This window comes from Gossypium hirsutum, chromosome A07 (assembly GCF_007990345.1).
Source record: "Gossypium hirsutum isolate 1008001.06 chromosome A07, Gossypium_hirsutum_v2.1, whole genome shotgun sequence".
NCBI lineage: Eukaryota > Viridiplantae > Streptophyta > Magnoliopsida > Malvales > Malvaceae > Gossypium > Gossypium hirsutum.
Window position 1 is genome coordinate 25,528,765 of NC_053430.1, and position 23,609 is coordinate 25,552,373.

At 30.7% G+C, this 23,609-nt stretch overlaps 2 protein-coding genes across 3 annotated transcripts; both read right to left on the reverse strand.

Moving 5' to 3' along the window:
- Positions 1–310: 310 nt before the first annotated feature.
- LOC107955862 (uncharacterized) lies at positions 311–649 on the reverse strand. Its single transcript, XM_016891651.1, has one exon. It carries the CDS (start codon positions 647–649, stop codon positions 311–313), a length of 339 nt encoding a protein of 112 aa, XP_016747140.1.
- Positions 650–8,492: 7,843 nt separating this feature from the next.
- Positions 8,493–17,489, reverse strand: LOC107953082 (polyadenylate-binding protein RBP47B'). 2 transcript variants are annotated; one of them, XM_016888305.2, is made up of 8 exons: positions 17,225–17,489; positions 15,893–16,379; positions 14,528–14,601; positions 14,326–14,456; positions 10,072–10,168; positions 9,588–9,746; positions 9,007–9,107; positions 8,493–8,920 (listed from the first exon to the last, which is right to left on the reverse strand). In XM_016888305.2, the coding sequence occupies exons 1-8, from the start codon at positions 17,357–17,359 to the stop codon at positions 8,833–8,835; spliced, it is 1,272 nt and encodes a 423-aa protein (XP_016743794.1). In that variant the 5' UTR covers positions 17,360–17,489; the 3' UTR covers positions 8,493–8,832. The 2 variants fall into 2 exon arrangements, with proteins under 2 accessions (XP_016743794.1, XP_040973789.1); XM_041117855.1 differs by lacking the exons at positions 8,493–8,920; positions 9,007–9,107 and adding an exon at positions 9,142–9,353.
- Between the last annotated feature and the right edge of the window lie 6,120 nt (positions 17,490–23,609).

A 23,609-nucleotide genomic window follows, 5' to 3' on the forward strand; every position in this document is an offset into this window, starting at 1 on the left:
ACTTCCAATTCAACAAGAACAAGCAATCTCCACTCAAATCCTTGAAGATTACAAACCAATTACAAAAGAAAACAACTAAAAAACCAGAAATTACAAATTGAAAGGCTTAATATATTCTCCAAGGAACTCTATAAAAATGTCTAACCTCCCTAACTTTATATATACTAACGTCTTGGGATAATAGAAAAATGGCGATGTGGCAAACTAGTAAAAAGAATACTTGTTCTTTAAGATTTGAAAGACTAAAAGAACGAATAGAGCTGTGTCATCTCTTAATCCAAGGAAGTTAAAATCTCAACAACGCAAACTATCAAGGTGCTGCTGCAACATTCTCAACTTTCACAACCATCCCTAAAACCTTACAAACGGTCTTGAGTAAGACAGGAAGGCAAGGTTGATTGGGAAAAACAATTGGCCAACAATTGTCGCCCAGCTTAATGATTGCTTTGCAGCATTTAGGTTGGAGTGCATCGAACTTCTCGTGCGAAACAACCTCGTGGATTGCCTCAACGCAACCTTTTACACTTGCGAACGACATGAGGCATCCCCCAAAACCTTGGGTTTCCACTGGTGATCCCAATGAAACTGCAGCAATGCAGGTGACGAGTAGCCAAAACATGAGGAGGGTTTTCGATGTTGTTGCTTCCATGGAATGAAAATGGGTTGGAAATTTTAGCATTGTGCAAGTGGGAATATATAGCGAAACTTTCGCAATCAATGTTTGTTTTAATTGAAAAAATTAGTAGTTGGCATAATGATTTGTCAACGTGCTCGTGAAGGGAATATATATATATAGATCAGCATCTGATTTTTGTTTTGTTTTAATCCATTTACATATTGCAAGGAAATTGAAGTGTTTGAAGAAGGTGGAGGACTGAAAAATGAAAGAATATAAATTATTCAAAGTACCCCGTGACCGAAAATGAAAAGTATCCCGTGACTGACGGGAGGCTGGCACACCTGTCTTTTTCATTTATTTATTTGTAGATAAATTATTTTAGGTTAAGTCCCTGGAGTGTTCACAACCAAGAAATTTAATTTTTATATTTTATTTAAAATTATTTTATTAAATTTAAGTTAATTATAATAATTATTTTTAGTACATAACTATTAAGTAAAATTTATTTTTATTTTAAAATATAACATCAATATATTTAACAAAAATATTTAATAACTAGCTATTGAACTTAAATTTAAAAAAGATTCAACATAACTAACAATAGAATATTATGGTCAACAAATTAAATATAGGAAGTAAATCTTTAAAATTATACAATGATATTTAAGAGGTGATATTGCATCATTATTTGGAAATGAAAGTTGTTGCTGTTTTATTTTTGTATTACATGATACCATAAATATAATTTTTTTTATTTATATAATTTGATACGAAGAATAATTTCTTTTTGGGGGTTTTAGATGCAATAAATTAGTTTAAGGTAATTACATATAGAAGAATAATGGAATTTCAAAATAAAACATTTGGAATTAATAAAAGAAAATTTTAAATTTTAAAAAAATGAGTTAATTATATATGGTTAAATTCATCTGTAATATTAAAAATATTATGAAAACAATTAATTATAAAAAAATTATAAAACATGATAATAATAATTTTAATAATAATTAGTTGATTATATTATAACTATTTTACTTTTCAATAATTATTTTTTAATTCATTTTATTATCTGTTTTTAAAATTATATATTATATATTATTATGTTTTAATTTCATAATTATATTATTAGTGAAGCATTATAAAATTTAAAAAAAAATTAGAAATAGTTAAATGTAACTCAACCAATACATACAATCAACATATGTATAGCACGGGGTAAGAAAATTAAATATCTATTCGATTCATGTATTATGAGTCAAAATAAATTTGTTTTAATATAAATTTAGGTAATCACACATCATATATATATATACACTATAGCAATATGACGTTACGAAAAGGAAATAAAATCGCATTCACATTATAGCTTTTGACATATTACATTTGCTACCGAAAGAACTTATTTACAATTTGGATAAATTACTCTTTTACTCCTTTCCTTTTAATTTTTTTAATTTATTCTAAACCTTTTGTTTAATTTTTTTCTTTATAATTTTTATATATTAAATATAAAGTTGATTTTTAAAAAAATTCTCTTTATTTTAAGATTGTACTTAATTGAATTAATTTTTAACGGTATAATATTTAAACTAATAAATATTAAATTGTTAAGCTTAAAATGTAGTTTTTAAAAAAAAAAAGACACATATTAATACCCTTTTATCAAATAAATTTATATTTTTAAATTATAATAAGAGTTAATTGAATTCATTTATTAAAGTAAAGTAAAGAAAAGATAAACATGAAATTACAAAAAAAATCAAATATTAACAATACTAACATTAAAACAAATTAATTTAACAAAAAATATATAAATAAAATAATATGTAAGAAATTATTAATAATTTTATTTACATTATAAAATATTAATATTAATATTCAAACCATTATGAATTATGGTATTATTTTATTATTAAATATTTATAATATAAAATAACATTAATATAATTGATTTTAAATTAGTTAAATATTTTTAAAAATATTTTATAATTAATACTTTTTTAGGATAAATTCATTAAAAAATTTAAACAAAAACTAATATTACAAAAATATTATAAATTTAATATATACTACTCACCCATTTGAATTATTAGTTTCATATACGCATATTCAACATTTATTTATATATTTAATTATATTTTAATTTTATATCTTTATACTTAAAAAACTAATTTAATAAATTCTGAAAATTTTCAAACTAAATCTTTGCTTCAGTGGCGGCGGCGGTATCGACCTTTGGGCTAGTTGTTGGTCACAATTTCTCCAATATTTTTTTATAGTTTTATTTTGTTTTTAATTCTAGTCCATATTTTCGTGGTTTTGTCTATAGTTTCGTGCTTTAATTTTGTCCACCATCTGTAACACCCCACACTCGGCCTAGAAGTTAGGACTCGAGTGTGAAGGTGACATAGACAAATTTTAAAACCTTAACCCTTTGCTCCCGTAACACATTTATTTAATTTGGAAAACAAAGATTCAGAAAAACGAATAGGTAGAAAACAATAGTTTTTAGCTAAACTTTTCGTGCATTCTTTAGAAATCTCATACTTGAAATCACTTATTTTGTAATAAAATCACTTGATTACTTTCTTAGTTTAGCAACGGAAAATTTCCAGAGTTTTAGTTGAAAATTGAAATTCAATTTGTTAACTTGTGTGACTTCAAAATTTTATGTTAAAAATACCAAAAATCGATGAACAAAACAAAAACCCAAAACAAAGTCTAAAATAGATTTACAACCCAAAAAGTCTAGAAAGTCTAGTGTCGAAACCATTTTTTTTTATTTTGAAAACGACAGGGATCGACTTTTAAAACCAAATATGGAGTCGCCACCAATCTTTTATTTTGGTGTGATTGGATCACCTTAATAAAATATTTTATTCCATTTAAATCAATTTTGGCCTACGAAATTTGAGAAAACGAGTTCGGGAGCCGGTTACATATGAGGAAGGATTAGCACCCTCGCTACGCCCAAAATTGGTACCGAATTGATTAAATAATGTCCTTATGTCTAAAAAATATTTTGAAATACGATTTCTTTTAAAACACTTGAATGACTCAAGTTGGATGTCAAGATTCGCTTGTTTCAAAGGAATACAATATCACATCCAGCACGTTAGGACACGATCTTTTAAACCCTCGAAACTACGATCAATTTCGATTTCTAAAAGCCCATACACTTAAAAATTACAAAAGGATGTTCACTTATTTGGTCCAACGAAAAACTGAAGCCCAGCACGATAGGGCACGATTTCTCGAATTTCCAAACATTGAACATTGCCTTGTTTTAGAATTTAGAAAATACGGATGGAATTTCAAAGGAATATTTGATTATTTTGGACAAACGGAAAATCGAAACCCAGCACGGTAGGGCACAGTTCCTCGAGTTCCCAAACATCAATCATTACCTTTGTTTTAGTAAATTTTCAAATAAACAATTGTAGAACTAGCTCAAAACGCATTAATTTGACTTGAAATAAAATGGAATAATTAATTTGGGATTAATAAGTTGAAAATTTCAATCGTAATATGATCGTGAATGAGAGGTGAAATTATAAGCATGTGACAACATACATGAATAATGTACTATACTTCACGAAGTATAATAGCATAAACATAAAAACGAATTAATAAATACACCATAGCAATGAGCTCATATCTCAACATTAATAAACGAAATAATGAAAACTAGAAATGTAGCCAATTAAAGAAACATATCAAAACAAACTACAGTAAGCTCTCAGACATAAAATAATAAAATTAAGAAAGTAACACCAAAAAACTAATTAACAACATGAAATAATAACATATAAAACAATATGAAATCTATAGAACACACATGATATACAAAACAATATGGAAATTAAGAGTCAATACCAAATAATGCAAAAACTGTGAAAAGTTTACAAATAAACAATATATGTTAGAATTTAAAAATATTTTGCATGAATATAAAAATATAAATAATTACTAAAATAAATGTCAAAAGAAAAGAAGAAATTTGATTCATATAATGCGCGAAATATTTAAAAAGGTGCTATATCCATTTAAGGTCGACAATATATAATAAAAACATGTAAGATTTTTTTTATAGCAAAAATATATAATAAAGTATATTCTTAAGGAATGAATTACATACCTAATAGATTTGAAAAACATATGTATACATAGATAAATTTAAAAGGAATTATATGTAGAGAATACCACGGAATTAATAGTGTATGTAGAATAAAACTAATTTTATCATGAATTATATATATATATATATATAAGAATATTCATACGAAACATGATACAAAATGTTATAATAACATAATATAAAAACATTACAATAGTGATTTTAAAAACAAAATAAAATCATCAAAGTAGCAAAAAATGTAAAAATAAGTAAACCAGAATCAAAAAAATGAATGTTGAGTGTATCTTTAAAAACAATAATGAATCATAAAATAAAAAAACTCAATTAAAATAAAATTAAAATGAAAGGGACAAATTATAAATAAAATGAACAGTTGAAATTAAAAAAAAGGGGACCAGCGCGCAACGTGTGCTAATGCGCAGGGACCAAATCTGGAAATATTCCAGATCCCAAAACACTGCGTTGAGGCGCGGACCAAATTAAAACAACGCACAAATTCCAGGGCAAAATTAAAAGAATAATAAAAAGAATTGAATGAGGCTGAATCAAATGTTAGTGCAAAAAAAGAGGGACCAATTGCGCAAATTGCCTGTTAATGGAAAATGCGCGGATCCTCCCCGGGTCGGGTCAACGCGTGGATCCAGGGGCTCAAAGCGACGTCGTTTAGAAGTTAAGATCCCAAGCACAAAACGGTACCGTTTCATGCTATTCATAACTCAAAAAAAAAACCCTATAATAAAGCATCTAGATGCTCTAAAAATCTAAACAACAAAATCCTAAGCCTCCATCTCCCTCATTCAGCCGAGTCCCCAAACATTCCATTCCCAAACGCCCTTTCGTCATCGACTTCATTTGAATCCCCATCCGAGCTTCGATTTCAACGAAGCGAACAAGGATTCGAAGCCACTCAAAGGTAAGTCTCCTCCCTTTCTTTTTTTATTTGTATACACAAAAGAAACAATATATGGAAACCCACAAAAAAGGAAGAGAATAATTGGAAAAGAAAATGAATCAAAAACCAAAAAAGAAAAAAGATGGAAATCACCTTTAACTTTTCTGAATATTTTTTCAAATCTATGTATGCGTTCGTATTGATTTTTTTGTGCGTGAAAAAAATTACAATGATCCCTAGGGCTTTTATACCGCCGAAAAATAAAACAAGAAAAATACAATTGTTTTTGTTCTTTTTTTTTGCTGTTGTCCCTTTTGTTTTTTTGCAGGTATGGTGCTGGCTACGTGGAGGTGTACGGCGTACGGCGTACGGAGGCGCTGGAGGCCAATTGCGGAGCAAGTAGAAATTAGGGTTCTGATATTTTTTTATTTTGGGCCAATTTGGGTTAGGGTTTGTTTGGGCCATTGAAAAGTTTGGGTAGTGGGTTTTAAGTTTATGTAATTTGGACTTTGATAATGGATTATTAATGGACTGTTTATTTATTTGGTTTTATTTATTTTCATGCCTAGGCCAAAATTGGCCTATTACATCTAAAATAATTTTAATAAAACATGAACCACCATACTTAAATTACTGAGAAAACACAAATAACATAATAAACAGATCAAAATGTCACAAAGAATTTCATCAAACTCGAATTACAAAATTTGTGCATGCATAATTATGTTCATGCAATATTTTCAGAAAACATGATGCAGATTTTTCAGAAAACGTTCTACTCAACTCCGCTACACACCAAATTAAAGTTTCCCAGAACTCGTTCATCCAAAAACACACCAATAGATAATTGTGGATAATGCCACCAGAGTTGTCGTTAAAACTGCCAGATCATATATATGTGGTCAAGCTACTATATTGCAGCCAGGCTGCCAAAATAGAAATGTGTGGTCGAGCCACTATAACTGCAGTCAAGCTACCATAACAGAAATATGGTTAAACCACCAGATCATGCAGATCATTAAACTATCAAAACTTCCTCCTTAACATATTATCCCAACCCGATGACATAGCATGCATAAACATAATCTAAATGAAAAATATGTAAGACATGCAATTGTACAATAACAAAAATCAAAGGCTTGAAATTTCACGCTTTGCAGAACAGATGTGTCACAAATTTCAACAAAAACAAATTTGTTTTGCCATGAAGTCACATGCATGGTCATATAACAGATTCAAATATATACAAATTAACAAAATCAGACATCATATATTCATATAGAACATAGCAAAACAAAAACATGCCATCAAAATTATCAGTTTATAGATTATACATATATATTTCACATACCTTTCCACATTACTTACAATATCATACTATCAGATATCATGTTTTTAAGTCTTATTTATACAGTAGGGACCCTACAGAGTGTTTAAATTTATATCATATATAAATTCGATCCTGGGGAAATTTTCAAAAAATGGGCCGACACCATTTTTCAAAAAATTATTACCTAAGGTTGTATTGATCTATAGTTTGTAAATAACCTCTCCATAGGGTTCATACTATTTAAATTAGACTTGAAAACATGATATCTCATAGTATGCTTCTGTATATGATGTGAATATGGTATGTGAAATATATATGTATGGTTTGCATTTTGGCAATTCTAATAGCATGATTAAATGCGAAAAGCATAAATCACATCTGTATATTAAATATCTGTTAGTATTATATGTGCATTGAGGTGGGATATGATGTGACGGAGGAAGTGCAACAGTTTAATTATCTACCTTTTCTAGTGGTTTTAAACCACATATATCTAATTTGGTGGCTTAGCCACATATATCTGTTCTGGCGGTTTACCGCATATTATTATCTAGCAGTTTGATTGCACTACTTTTGAAAAGTGACATATGTTCACTTATTGGTGTGTGGGGATTGATACTTGATACCCTATTTGATGTGTAGGGATGGACGAAGATAGTATGTAACATATGGGAGTAGGACTTGATTATACATCTGAATATGTATTTGATTCTAAAAATCCATGTGATTTTGTATTTGATTAAGAAAACATGTGATTCTATATCTGGTCGTGCATTTGATAATGTATCTATTAATTTATATATCCAAACAGTTGCTTGGAATGTGTTACACACTAAGTTCGTAAGCTCACTTTTTGTATGTTTTTCTCTTAGGTAATCAACAAACTTAGGACAGATCAGCATAGCAGGAGCTCGATTAAAATTTGTTGTTTTTATGTTTTGTTAAGTTTAAGCATTATATTCAACTAGACTGTTTGGACTTTTTGGGGACTGTTATTTATTTCGGACTTTTATTCTTCATTTTGAACTACCTTATCGTATCTAGAATATTTTATTTCAAATTGAAATATATTAAATTTCAAAATTAAACTACAGTTTTCAAAACTATGCTTAACTTAGAAAATTTCTGCTACAAAACCAAGTGATTTTATAAGCATTTTCAGCAAATAAAATGAGTTTACTTTAAAAGTATTTTTCACTGAAAACTAAAAATATCATGTCAAGTTTTGTTTCATGTTGTGTTTTCAAGTTTCTAATTTTCGAATAAACGCATATAATTTCTCAAGATTCAACTATAACATTTAAGCTTAAGTATGTGGTATTACATTCGGCCATCACATATTTTGTGGATTAAACTGGGGCAATCTATTTTGGAACCTTTATAGAATCGACTGAATAAAAACAGGCTTTGCCGAGGGTATAAAGAGAGCTTCTTACCATTTTGTAAGGTATTTCTGTCTTTGTTTTTCATTCACTCACAAGTTGCAGCAAGAACAAATTGAAAACCATCAAGAAAAGCTTAAAATCTCCACCCCGATTTGATGTTATTATTCTTTCCTATTCATTTAAGAGTATCTAATCTGCACATGAATACATATCGAGACCAATTCTGGAAAAATGTCAAACAAATAGTAAAAGCTACAATATAGAAATTTGTCGATATTCATCCTAGGGGAATTCCATGGAATTACAGTTGTGCCGAATGTGAACAGAAAACATCAGGCTTTATAAACCCAATCATTTATGTTTATCTCATGTCAGAAGAATTATAGCCAACTAAAGGCTTGAATGATGCATGTGACCACATGAGGTGCTGATGATCAGCCATGTAAAAGAGACGGGGAAAGAAGAGATTCAAGCTTGTGGCAAAAAGGAGGTTCTCAGCCATAAGGGCCGACCTACTATGGCACTTCCATGAACAGAGAGGTAGGTAGCATTTAACCTAGCAATAACAATTAGAGTTGAATTAGTTTTCCAAGAAACAATTAACCCAGAGTTAATCATAGAGCCAGAGAAGAGAAACTTTACTTATCAACATCAGGTGTGGCCAATGGATCGTATGACTCCTCCCTTTGTTCTACACCTGGGACAGCAGCTGTTATAGCTGCCATTTCTTGAGAACCTTCAATCTGCAAATCAAAATCATAAATCTCGTAGTAAATATTAAGCAGATTTAGGTTTCATCCAAATTTTTGCAACTATCCTAATGACATTCAGAAATATCAAGTTACTTGATGAAATTTTAAGTTAGTTTTTTACTTGAGGGCATTCAGATTCAGCAACTGGAACAAAATTTACACTTCAAACCTTCTCGGTGCATTGCATGTGGTTTTCACAGAGTAAGAAATGTAAATGTGGAGAAGATTCTCTCGATTCTATAAAAACACATTAAATGAACCTATATCATTAATAAAGCTTGGAAAGTGCCAAACTAGCAGTGGCACAAATGTTTGGCTTCATGAAGTGATACCCCGGTCCTGCATTATTCATTCTTTAAGATAACTACCAACATGTTCAAATTATTTGTAATATTGATATTTAACATTTTATGAGACAACATTTATGGAAAATTCTTAGATACAGTGCACTAATGCATCAAAATCTCTTGCCTGTTGAGAATATTGGGCATATCCAGCATATGCACCATATGCATACAGAGACGGATCCTGGGTAGCTCCATAAGCATAAGCATCATATCCTTGTCCATAGCCATAGTAGGCACTCCACTGATTTGGATCAACTTGCGTACCCCAGGCACCAGGTAAGTCCTAAAAAGGACAATGCCAATTATTTTCAAGTAAAGCAAGCATAACAAGCATAACTTCAAAAGAATATCGACCACAGACACCATATTCATCTAAACCTTACGTGTAATAGCAGTTTAAATAATATATATGATAAATTATGAGCTATTATTACTATATATTCATCCATCGTCCATTTTATCCAATTTTGCCATAAAATAACAGCTTTTCTCTTTTTATTTTTTGCAGTGGATGGGGAGGATGTTTTTAGAGGACACAAAGAAAACCAATATCAATTTTTTTCATATAACTAAATCAAATAGTGAATTTGATATCTATGAAATATCACCTGTTTTGCTGTTGGGCTCCTACCCCAGGAAATGCGAACAACTTGTTGACCAATCATTTGCCCCTGCATTCTCTGTATAGCTTCTTCTGCAGATGTCCTGCGGATGACAAGTAGTGAAAGTCAAGTTATTAAGCATTATATCTGACAAAGGGAAAGGGAAGACAATTGAAAATTTTGACTAATATACAGCACCAAGATAAAAGCACTCTATCAATCCAATGTTCTATTTCTACAGCTAAATCTTTCATCTTTATTCAACTGATGTCTGATGGGAAAGAAAACTGTAGCCTGTCCATACCCAATTTTTGTGTCAAAATCATGGATTCTTTTCTTCAACTAATCTTCTTATTCAAGACCTTCTCCACATATATGCATCTTATCAATTTTTAATCTCATTGGAGAAAATCCAAGTCTTTCCCTAAAAGTTCCAACATGATTAGTTTTCTTTCACTAGACTTGACAGGTCTTGTTTGAACTTCATTGCTTTGCTTGGCTTTTCTGTCTTTCAAAAACAATTTGCAACATTCTCTTGTTTATATCTAGCTTCGACAAGTAGTTTATAGTGATTAGGACCAAGAAAGTAATCCTGAAGTTCGATAGGATGTTCCTCTAATGGCCTAACAAATCATTTCAATTGAGGCTTAAGAACTTTTGATTCTTTCAATTTAGTGAGGGAAGAATTATTTCTTTTTAACTTCGATTAATTTCATCATCTTCACTAGTGAAGGAAACCAAATTCCTCTTCTTTTTCTTTGATTTCTTCAACTCATGCTTTCACAGATTGAGCAATTTTCTTTCTTTTAACACTTTCTGCATAAAACTTAGCTTCAGCTAAATGTGCTTCGCTTGTGTGCACAAGAATAGGACTGACTCATAGAACGATCAGCTGAAAGATCCTCCTCTAAGGGGATGGATTTACCCTTGTTGACGGCCTTTATATTACATCATTTAAAAAGGAGAACATTAATAAAATTGCAGAAATATAGGAGATAAATTGCTAGCAAAATAAATTCAGAATTCCATAGGTTAGGTTTGGTCAAATCCTTGTTAATCCCTTGATTCTTGCTGCCAATTCCTTTGATTTGGGAAATTTTTTTGCTATTTGTCTTCAATTGTGGACTTGATTAACAAATGCATGCTTAACATTATTCCCTAGAGAAAAAGCTTGCCTCAAGCTCAAATTGAGGGTAAGCATTCTAGAATTATGGAACAATTTCCCATGCAACATCATCAGTGGTCCTGCTTTGCTTAGAATTTCTCACGTTACACAGTTGAGGTGTGACCACAAAACATGCTATGGTTGGGGACTATTTTTGCCATCCAATAGTGGGGGCATGCTAGGATTGGAAGCTGGGGGGTTTTCTTTAAAAACTTTGAAAGAGACATGAAACACATTATGTATCTTGCTAGTAGGTGGAGGTCCAACTCATAGGCCACAAGGCCAACTTGCTATATGATTTCGAAAGGTCCACAGAACTTAGGTGAGAGTGTGGAGTGTGCCCTACCTTTCAATGAAGTCTGTCATGGGGTTGTAGGCACAAACAAACCCATTCTCCTAGAAAAAATTCAAGATCACGGTGGCCTTCGTCATAAGTAGTCTTCCTGCGATTCTATGATTGCAATTAGCGATGTCAGATTACAGTCAACATCTCATCCCTTTTGATTAAGGACTCGTGAACACCCAGGAATGTGAGAAAGTAAGCGAGGATCACGACCATAGACTACTTGAAAAGGTGAAATTTTGAGGGTTGTGTGAAAAGCAGTGTTGTAGCAATATTCAGCCCAAGGAATCCACCTAATACAACTTCATGGATTGTCTCTTACAAAACAATGAAGAGATATTTCAATTGTGCAGTTGACAACTTTCATCCAACCATATTTTGTTGATGGTAAAATTAAGTACTGCCTGATTTGAATAATTCCTTCCAAAAATTGTTGGTGAACGAAAAATGTGAGAATAGTAATAGCGGTGGATGGATATGCCATAGAAATACATATTTAGCAAATCCATCAACCAAAACAAATAGCACAAACTTCCCTCTGGATTTTGGCAAACCGACAATGAAGTCTGTTGAAATGTCACTCCAAATGTAGGTAGGAATTTTTGGTGGCTCTGAAAGATGGATGTAAGTTCTCTACTTCGTTCCTTTAACAGGTGGCTAAGGATTCTACAAAAGTTTGACTATCTATATTCATGCTTTCGCAATAAAAGTCTCAACAACTTCATTACAAAGTTCTTTGCACCCCTTAATTTGTGCTGCCATGCAAAGTTGATACTATAGTACAAGAGGGGAAGCGTGATGCATGCTCAAGTGTCTCATCTAGTCAAGTCCAAGACAAAGAGGTAATTTTTCCTAAAGGTCTCAGTACTAGATCAAGGTCCAAGCAACTGAAAGTTGAACTCTCTTTTACAAGATTAGGAAAGGCATGCTCAAGTGTGATGCATGCTTAAGTTCCTCAATTTGCCAAGATAGCTATTCCTTGAGTTTGTTAGAATCTTTATTCCAATTTCAAGTGGATATCGAATATGCATCCATCTTCCATAATTCATACTCTATTACGATTTCATCTTTCCATTATTTTTCACCTTCTTTATTTCATTAATTATAGGATTTTAATTACTTTATATTCTAATATTTCTTTAATTTTCCAGAAATTCAAGTGTTTATCTTCATGAATCGGCAGCACCATACTTGGATTCCAAGAAACCCCTCAAAATCGCAACTACTTGAAGATTTCTTTCTTTCACTTCCAATTCAATCTTTGTTTTCTTTTCGTTAATTCTGAAAATTTGCTAACTTTAGATCATATTTTTATTATTCTTTTCCAAAATATTTCAAAGCTAATTGATCAAGGAAAACCGAAAGTTAGTTACCATTCTAGCAACCTTGCTTAAACCAATTTCTACAAGTTTTCCTCTCCAAATTTTCTCTTTTTATTTATTTAAATTATTGATTTCTTTATAGATTACCACATTTGAAAATTTCCAGATTTAGTTATTGTTTTCTACAACTACTTCCTTAAGGTGCAACCTTTTTGGTTTTTTTAATTTAGTTCATCCTTTCAATCTCAAATTCAGGTACGAGGTTCCACATCAAAGTCAGTAAGAAATATGCCTTCCCTTTGTACATAATGAGGCCCTCTCTAATGGTCCCACGGGTATAGAGATCCTCTTGCTCAACTTTGGTCCACATTTCTTGGGAGTGTTCAAGGCATTTATCTCCTTTCAAACTGTAGCAAATAATGGAATTAAAGGACTAGATACTGCATAAATATGCCTTCTTCATCTCTACGAGATAAGGTACCTGCCACATTAGTTTTCCTACCTTGTATTCAACTTTGAAATCAAATCCCATCAACTTGCTATGACAATGTTGTTGTGGGGAAGTAGTTAATCGTTGCTCTAGCAAATATTTGAAGATGCAGTGATCAGTGCCCCACAAGTAAGGTGCCTAGTTCTGGATTTACTTGGCGGTCCTATTAATTCTCATAAGCATGTTACTTGAAATGGCAATCTAACAAATTTCAACTAAAAAGAGCAATGGGGTGTCAAAGGGCAGCTTTAATTCCTCTCCCTAAAGCATCACATTCTACCATAAAGGTGTGTATAAAATCCAGCAACCTAAGGATAGGGGCAATGAAGAGAGCAGCCTTGAGTTGATTGAATGATCCAACAGCTTTGAAACTCCAATGGAAAGAATTCTTCTTTGGTAAATTGGTCAAGGGTGCAACTAACTATCCATAATCTTGGATGAATTTTTCGTAATATCCGACCAATCCGAGAAATCCCTAAGAGCTTTGGTTGAATGTGCTGGGGACCAATCTATTACTACCTTGATTTTGCTAGGATCGCTAAAACTCCACTAGCTAAATAGTGCCCCAAGTATACCATCTATTTAGCACCAAATGTGCACTTCATCTTTTTAAAGAAAAACTGATGAGCACATAAGAGTTCCAAGACTTTACTGAAGTGATGAAGGTGTTCCTCCCAAGACTCTCTATATATTAGACTGTTGTCAAATAAAGGTTGAAGAGCATTCATAAATCCAAATGGCATGACCCAGAATTCAAAATGACCATGGTGCATGTGAAAGGCAATCTTTTCAATATCTGTTTGGTTCATTCTGATAAAAAGGTCATGAAGTAAAATATATAGCTCATAATTGATTACCTCACATCCTGTTACCCCCTAAAAGAAACAACTAGAAAACAACTTCTAGAAATCAGAGTAATCATGGTTTGACTTGTTTTTACCTGGTTGCAAACTGTACAAAACCACATCCTTTGGCCGCAGGAATCTTGACATAAACAATCTCTCCTAATGGTGAAAAGAATTGCTTCAACTCCTCTTCTGTAACATTTGGATCCAAGTTGCCAACAAAAATCTTCATAAAATAGGATAGTAAGTCAAAGAGAAGAGATAATTTCTAAAATAACTTGAGTATACCTCACTTACTGTGGTATTAGTATTATCGTTATCCGGTGGGAGCACCTGCATGGGAGTTGTATAAGCTGGAACTGGATATACAGCTGCATAAAAACCATGGTTAAGTGTATTTTACATACATGTGCCTAATATCCAATACAGCTAAAGTATCAAAGACCAATGTACATAAAGATATTGGCACAAATACTCAATTCCTTAGCCCACCCACCCCAAACAAGCATACATGGTGATATTCATCATGTTCACATCTCAACTAAACTAACAAAAAAGGTAAAATAATTCAATAAATCTAAATAGCCATGAAAAGAAAAGAATTGTAGCATGACTTGTTTTATTCATAAACATATTTGGGACATATATTACATATATAGTTGGATAGTAATATTTGAAAGTAGCAAAAAAAGGACATGATCTTCAAAGAATATAAAATATATTTATTTCATTGATTATTAAGGGCATACCAAAAACATCTAGATCAAAGTATGGCATTCAAATTCAGTTCACTGTTAGTGGAAGCTACCAAAAGGAGTGGCAATGCCATACACAACATGGAAAAGACTCATAGGACAGCAAACACAGATGGGGAGAATTAATATGATCTATATAGATATAGCTTCACAGATCCATACATCTCGATTAGTAAAGAGTCAGTTGAAAAGAATTGGAATTGAATATTTTTCGAAACAAAAAAAAAAAAGGAAGGCAAAGAAAGATGAAACATACATCACGGATCAACTAAGCCAGCTTGGGAACTTGCTTAAGAACAAAAAAGTGGAATCTCATGTAAATATCTTGGAATAAGATTTGATTCATGAATTCATACATCTCAATTAGAAAAGAACCAATTGATCGACATATTTTTCAAAACAAACAAGTAGGCAATGAAAGATGAAACATAAATCATGGATCAACTAGCCCTGCTTGAGGACTTGCTTAAGAATAAAAAAGTGGAATCGCATATAAATATTATGTTTCAAAAATGGAATGCTTGAAATAATTGGAATTTTTTGGAGATTGGATGCAATTAAAATTCATGATTTGACTTGTACAATATGATACCTTCATTATTGATTCTACAAGAACTTTCATGAAAGCCTTTCATTTGTCACTCTTTAATGCAAGGTTCACCAAACCACCATAAAAAGTAAAAATAAAATAAAAATCAGTAGTAAATTTATCAAGTGATGCCTCTTTTTCACCATGCATGATGCACTTTTCTATTCAAAATGGCACTAATGCTAGCACCATAAATTTGAGGACAACCCTGTGATGGAAATGGACAACACAGAAGGATAACATGATTTTGGAAGCAAGTAAGAAAGTAAATAAATCTGGAAATGGTTTTTCTCAAACAAAGTTAAGGAAAAGAATGACCTTTTGCAACAGCATATTGCTGCTGAAAACCAGCAGTGGTCTTCTTTGGTGTTGCTGCACTAATTCGCATAGCTCTAGTTGAGCAATAGACACCGTTCATTTCAGTCATAGCACGATTTCTCTCCATCTCATCGGCAAATTTAACAAACCCATAACCCTTTGAGCGTCCAGTATTTGGATCAGTCACAACCTTGGCACCTCTAACAGATGGATAGTGAGCTCGAAAGGTTTCTTGCAATAGATAATCTGTAACATCGGATGCCAAATCCCCAACAAAAATAGAATGCTCCAGCCCTGGATCAGTACGTCTTTCTCCAATGCCAAATGATGCCCAATTTAACCTAAACATTTGATCAGTTCCAGGCATTGGTGTACCATTGTAAGTCTGCAGTATCCTTTCAGCTGCTTGATGAGAAACAAACTCCACAAACCCATATCCCTCAGGCTGGCCAGTGATCTTGTTGCGAATAATTTTTATGGAGACTAGCTGCAAAGAATGGAAATAGTAGTTCATCTCAAATCCAGCATCTATTAAAAGACCTCAATGATTGAGTTAAAAGAAGGCAACAAATACAGTAAATGAAACTTTGTCAAATGATAACATCTGATGCTACTTGACCTTTAACTTTACTAAATTATTGCGAGCTTCTGTAACCAACGCTCAAAAAGTTCCAGAGTTTCCACAAGTTTTATAATTGCTTACATCAACAAAGGTATGTATAACAAGGGAGGTTTAAGCAACATGACAAGATAAAATAAAGTATAGAACATCCTATCTTTTAATCAATATCAATTCAACAAGCCTGATCCACCAAGTACTGCTTAGATTCTTAACCAAACACTTTCTTTGTGCTCATCCAAAATGCTGATGCAGAAAGCAAATCAGGTTGATTAAAGTATAGGTTATTACAAACCTCTATTGGCCTCTAGGTTTTGCAGTAGCAGCCAAATTGCTTTCACACATTAAAATCATTATTCAGTTATCACATTGCTTTAAAAAAAAAAGGAAAAAAAACCCCTGTCGTCGAGTGCGATGTGCAATTAAAATAATTTAAGTTATAATTTGAGGCACAAACGGTAACTTTTAGCTTCTTGATTTCACGAGTAACTTTACAATAATTTGATAGAATTGTTATCGAACTCGATACTTGATCAAATAATATATCAATTTATGGTTTTCCTCTAAAACAAAAGAATGTTAAGAAGATAAGAAAACTTCATAAAGATTCAAAATTGTAGAAAAAGATTCAAAAAAACCGACAGAACAAAACCCAGAATGATCTAGACATAGAGAAAGATTACGAGTATATAAGAAGGGAGAGAATGGGGAACCTCGCCGGTGTGAGCAAAGCAAGAGTTGAGGTAAGACTCGTCGACCCAAAACTGGAGGTCTCCTATCCAAAGCGTACGGACTTCCTCTAGCGATGTCGGATGGTGGTGTTGTTGTGTAGCAGTTATCGTCGCCATACTTCTGCTTCAATATTTTTTCATTTTATTTTTATAAGACTAACAAAAATTCTGGGGTGAAAGTAGCATGGAGGAACAAGGAGGAGGAGGATTGCACTTCAAAAATTAAAAATATTGGTAAACTGGTATTCCTCATAAAATTCGGTTAAATACTTCTATTAGTTTTAATTGTGTATAATTCTTATGTTTTAATTTCATCAATTTTAGTTTTTATATTTTTCCAATCAATTAATTCTAATTTCATCAATTTCAATTTTTATATTTTTCGAATCAATTAATTCTAGTCCTGACTGACACAATAGCACAATTAAATTCATTTGGTTAAATTTATTTACTAATATTATGTTATACTTATAGTTGTAGGTTTAGTTGATATTCTTCAATAGGATTATTATGTTATACTTTTCAAATTTTAAAATTTTAATCTTGACGCAAATGATAGTCGTTAATCCATTAACTAAAGTTCAGTAAATAATACATGGAAATAATAAGTTGACATAACATTACAAATATATATTTTAGAAATAATAAAACTTAATAAATTTAACAAATATTATTCGGTGATATTAAAATTTTAAAATTTAAAAAGTACAATAACTAAATAGAACAAATTAAAGTGTAGGGTTTAAATCCATAACTTTCATAAAGTAAGGAACTCATAGCATAACTTAATCAAAAAATTCTATCTATTTTTATGGTAAAAAACTTGTTGTGTATTAGCACAAATGATTAGTTTACTCTTTAATTTAATATAATTTTTTTTCATTTTTAAATAAATAAAACAAAATGTAATTTGATTTTTAATATACGAATTTCTATTATATTTTTTAACAAACATTGGGTCCAAAAATTGTCATAAGGGTAGAACTTTGGGTTAGCATCACAAAATTTTTTATTTAAATTTAATTATATAAATATTAATGTATATTTAAATATTTGTTATTTTTAATATTGAAGTTAAATTTTTTTACAGTGGCTGTTTAATATTTTTTCGCGAATGGAGGGACCAAATTTTAGAATAAAAGAAAATAATATGGAATTGTGCGGAGTGTTTTGGCTTGAATGTTAATGTGGATAAAAGTGCTTTATTATTACAATAAGTAAGAATACAAATTAATGTTGGAGATGGACGAGAAATAGAGGACATAATTGGTGCTCGAGACAGTCAAATATTTGTTTTATTTAGGCTTACTGGTATAATTTGGTAAATCAAAATCTGCTACATTTAGTTTCAGTAAGGATGGAATTTAGAGGAAGATCCAAGGGTAGAAGGGTTCTAGTGGGATGACACAGGATGAAACCGATTGTGCATTCCAAAGGCAAGGGAAGTGATCTCCCAACTTTTAATCACTTTTTACTAGCTAAGTAGGTTTAACGTATTTTGGTTGGTATTCAGATTGATGTTTCATGTTATTTTGGCAGTGATCTTATGCTTGTGGTGTCTTTGATTTTTTTAACCAACTTAATACCAGCTTCTTGTAGGGAGATTGTTTGTTGAATTTGCTTCGCATGGCTATATGGAATCTTTTAGAATTGTACTCATTTTTTTTTGGAAGATTTGATCCATCCGAAATTAATTTTACCATGCAAATGATATGGTGCAATGATTTTCTTCTTCTCAGTTGTCTGGTATTAATTTTGGTGTTGTTTCCACGGCAACAAGGTGGTACAAACCTTAGTCGAGTATGGTCAAATTAAACTTTGATGTGTGCATTGATCGGTTAAATGAGAAAGCTGGGTTTGGGGCCGTCTTACAGGCGATGTAGGGGACTTTTTAGCAGTCAAGACTTGCTCAATTTTTAGCATTTCTGGAGGCTAAATTCATTCTTCTAGGTGTGCAATGGTTAAGAGAGTTACACAGGTTCTAAAGGTTGATCATATAGTATGCTTGGAACTTTAAACTTAACAAATTTAAAAAATCATATTTTGATATCAAAAAATCAACTCGTTCATTATATGTTTTTGAGTGATGAGAATATTTCTGCTTGGTGGTATGATCCACTAATTTGTATAGATTACTAGATTTGTAATGATAATTTGTTTAATGAATGATGAACAAATGACACTCTTCTCCCGGTCATCGATTTAACGAGTGATTTTTTATCAAGAAATTCTTTTTATATATAAAAGAAAAAAGAATTTGTATAGAACAATTATCTCACATCAGCCCATGCAATTTTCATTTAAATCATATTAAGTAATCACATTTTTAGAAAAATCAATTATTCATCAATTTAATCATTCTTTTTTCTTTTAAATGTATCACATATCCATTTGAATATATTAATGTAATTGTAATTTATTTTATATAATTTTAAATAATTTAATCAATTGAGATTAAATCCACCTCAAATAGATTTGAATAAATAATTTTGAAAAAATTTTAAATCATAACTCAGAGTTGATATGATAGTGAGGATATTAATAATGGGCTAACATTAGAGATGATAGTTTGATTGAGTGAAAAAATTTTGAATTGAGTGAAAAAAAGTTTGTTATTATTATATTTTATTTATTTTGATATAGTATTAAAATACAAAAAGAAGAGAAATTTAAAAAATTCTATATCTATAGTATTTGGACTTGAAATATTATATTAAATAAATATATATGTAAATGTTTTATTATAAAATTGTGTATTAACAAATAAATTAATTTATGAAAAAAAATATAATTAATAGTAACAAAAAGAAATTTATTATAGAAAATAATAACAATAGGATTAATCTAAAAAATAGTCTAATAAATTGTAATATACGTATAATAATTAAGTTATGTTTAAAATAAATTATCTAATATAATTTAAAAAGCAATGAGTAAAAAAAATTATTTTCTCAAAGTGAAAATAAAAGCTTAAAATGAGGAGTGCCATGTGTTAAAAAAATACTAATGTAAACACATTTGCTTATTTTGAATCTTGAAATATATGATAAGTTTGTATATCCGTACGATGCACGGGCTAATAATGTTTGTTGATGTAATTGTTTTTAAAAAGAAAAAAAATATAAATTTAATCTTACCATATCAAATTGATTAATAGTATATAAAATATAGGTTTTATTATGAAGTTTGGATTATTATACTAAAATGATTACAATAAATAGAGACCTCAATTGTTAAAATAAATTGAAAAAAAATATTTTGAAATTTAATATTAAAAAGATTACGGTAAATAGATATGTTAATATTTTATCATTAAATTTTGTACTAACAAGAAAATTAATTTATGAAAAATAATTATAAATAATAGGAAAAAAAAGTATTTTATTATAAAAATAATAACAATGAGATTAATTTTAAAAAGAGTCTTGTAAATTGTAATATACATATAATAATTAAGTTATGTTTAAGTAAATTATCTAATATAATTTTAAAAGGAAAAAAGTAAAAGAGTAATTTACCTTGAAAATAAATATTTAAGAGGAGGACTGCCCCATGTTAAAAAATTATAACGTAAACACACTTGTTTATTTAGAACCTTGTAATATATGTACTAGTTTTTTATCTCGTGCGATGCATGTGTTGCTCTTATGTTTTATACAATTGTTATTATTTAAAACTATTGATAAAACAATATTTGAAACATATAAACAACTTTAAAATGTACTTAAGTTTTTGAAAGATAAAATTGTTATAATATGTGCATATATAATTTGTTGGATCGTCGGTATGCCCCGTGGCGGTCATCAACCATGGATCCACATACGAGGAACAAGTCGGGTTGAAAACTTAAAGATATACCTTTTCAAACAATAAAGAATGAATATATTTTAATATTGACTAAGTCTATAACTAATCCGATAGAAATTTTGTTAAGTAGTTCGGGTTAATTGTGATGATTGGTACCCGAACCTGGTGATCAGGTCAGGTGTAAGATGTTACAATGGATGTTTAAGGTTATTTGGGATTGTTGAGGAAAGAACTAATGCATTGTTTGGATTAAAAGAGCTAAATTGTTCCTTGGTTGTATGTAAATCCTTAGCACTTTATATTAAGCCTTAAGACGTTTTCTTTGGTAGCCCTTCTTGTTTGAAGATCCTAATCTTTCATTGAAAATTTGAATGTCGATTTTGTTTAGTCCTGAATTTTGTGTTACAATTGGATTGGATGTCAAACTATAAATGTCAAGGGTTGATCGCTCCCCGACATGCGTTCACCAGGGCTTAGAATAATGTAAATAAATATATAAATAAAGTGTGGTGTCTGCAAGTGTACAAGTCAAATTGCAATATAGGTTGTACAACAAAATACCAAAAGTATTCCAAGGATCATACTCAAGGGATTGCTAAATTGGTCGATATACTAATTATCAATTATGTGAAAAGGGATAATAAATAATACGATCGGTCGTAGTAGACCAGGGGACTAGGTAGAACATTAAGGTGGTTAAAAAGAGGGAAAAAAGATTAATAGTAGGGAGCAATTGCTAAGTATAAAACCTTTGCAAAATTGAGTGCTTAGTTAAAAAAATTTGAGAGAACGAAAGCTTAATGAAGGTTAAAAGCATCAAGAGTGATAAAAAAGCACGGATTGGGTTAAAATCAAAGTGAGAGAAAGAGAAAAATGAAACTTTGAGCTTAAGAGTTGAGAATGTTGAATCAAGCTAAAATGTAATTTCTTTTACTCACTTTGGACTCCTTGGTCTTGAACCTATGCTTAGTAATTCTGAACTAAAATTTTGGGAGACAAAAAGTTGCTAGAGGGAAGGTGAAAGGTGGGTGAGTTGAACGCTTAAATTAGGGAAGAAGCTAGGGACTAACATCATATGTTTAACCGATAAAAGCGCTTGTAGCCATTTTGTGCCTTACCATTCTTATTGCTTATCATACCATCCTAACTCACTGAATGTTATAAGTCGATAAAACCTATGTGACCTCAACGAGTTTCTATATCTTAGGCTGAAGTTAGATGCATAAATAACCTCTGGAATAGAGATTTTGGCATAATAGTTTGACCATGAATCTCATTGCTACATTTCGATGGAGTTTTATGAACATAGCATGTTTTTGTTTAAGTTTCCATTGTGCGATCTCTAGTAACCATTCAAACTTTTTTTTTCATGATTGAAATTTTGAGTCATTTTAACAGCCTGTTTTTCAATGGTGACTGAATAGTGGTTTTGGGACCATAAATTTCAGTCGTGTTGGCCCCTAAATATTATTTATAGAATATTTACGGAGTCATTAGAATCGAATTAAATTTTGATTAAGAAATTTTAACGTTTAGATAGCTAATTAAAGAAAAAGCACTAGTTTGTAAAAGGAGCAAAACTTAGTAATTATTGCATCTAGATGATTTAATAGCTTAACTAATAAATGTGGGAGGGACAATAAGGCAATTATACCTTATTGTTAGATAGTGGACGCTAATGGAGTAAAATTTAAAGAAAATTGAAGAAAAATTAAGTTAATGGCAATTTGTAATTAAATCAAAATTTAAGCAAAACAAATAGAAAGATATAGACACTTCTTTATTTTTCTTAAACACTTGCCGAAATAACCATTGAAGACTTAAAAAGATTTGGTCAATTCCTTGGCTTTGCATGATATGGAAATTGGCCCGTTTTCTTGTAATTTTTATGTTTTTGAGATCGTTACAACTAGGTCTAGCTAACTCGTACCTTTGTTTTTGAATCTGTTAAAAATTTTAGAAGTTTCCATTGATGAATCTTGGTTGTTTTTTATGATAGTTATGTGTTTGAATCTTTGATTGTGGTATTTGGTTGTTTGTGAAGTAATTTTTATTAGTTTTTGATTAAAGGATTAAATTGTTAAAATATTAAAATCACATGGTTAGTTGATGATTAAGAAGTGTCATGTAGACTATTTAGAAGCCTTGAACACTCGGTTGGAATGCTGAGTTTTTAGAAATGGTTAATTTGGTGATTTTCGGGTTAATGGATTAAATTGCAAAGTTGTAAAAGTTAAGGGTGATTGTGTAAAAATTGAAAATAAAAGGGTATAAAATGTAGAATAAATTGGAATATGAAATGTAAGCTAATAATTGAGAAATTTTATATTTTAGATCAAGACCCTGTTGATTTACGTGGAAAAGGGAAAATTGCGTCTACAACCATTACAATACAGTCTAGGTAAGTTCATTCGGTTTGTAATTTAATATCTATATGAATTATGTGATGATATGATATGAAATAGTGGATGTTAATTGTTCTAATGATGATCTAAATTTGTTTAGGAAAATGTTATTGAATTTCGATACTTGGGCCGGATGAACGCGAGATAGAGTACAA

Coding starts and splice junctions, on each gene's coding strand:
- LOC107955862 (XM_016891651.1), bottom strand. CDS start 649: ATGGAAGCAACAACATCGAAAACCCTCCTCATGTTTTGGCTACTCGTC.
- LOC107953082 (XM_016888305.2), bottom strand. CDS start 17,359: ATGGCGACGATAACTGCTACACAACAACACCACCATCCGACATCGCTA. Junction 14,602..15,892: donor GCAATATGCTGTTGCAAAAG/GTCATTCTTTTC, acceptor GTTTTTATGCAG/CTGTATATCCAGTTCCAGCT. Junction 9,108..9,587: donor ATGCCCAATATTCTCAACAG/GCAAGAGATTTT, acceptor TTTGATTTGCAG/ATTGAAGGTTCTCAAGAAAT.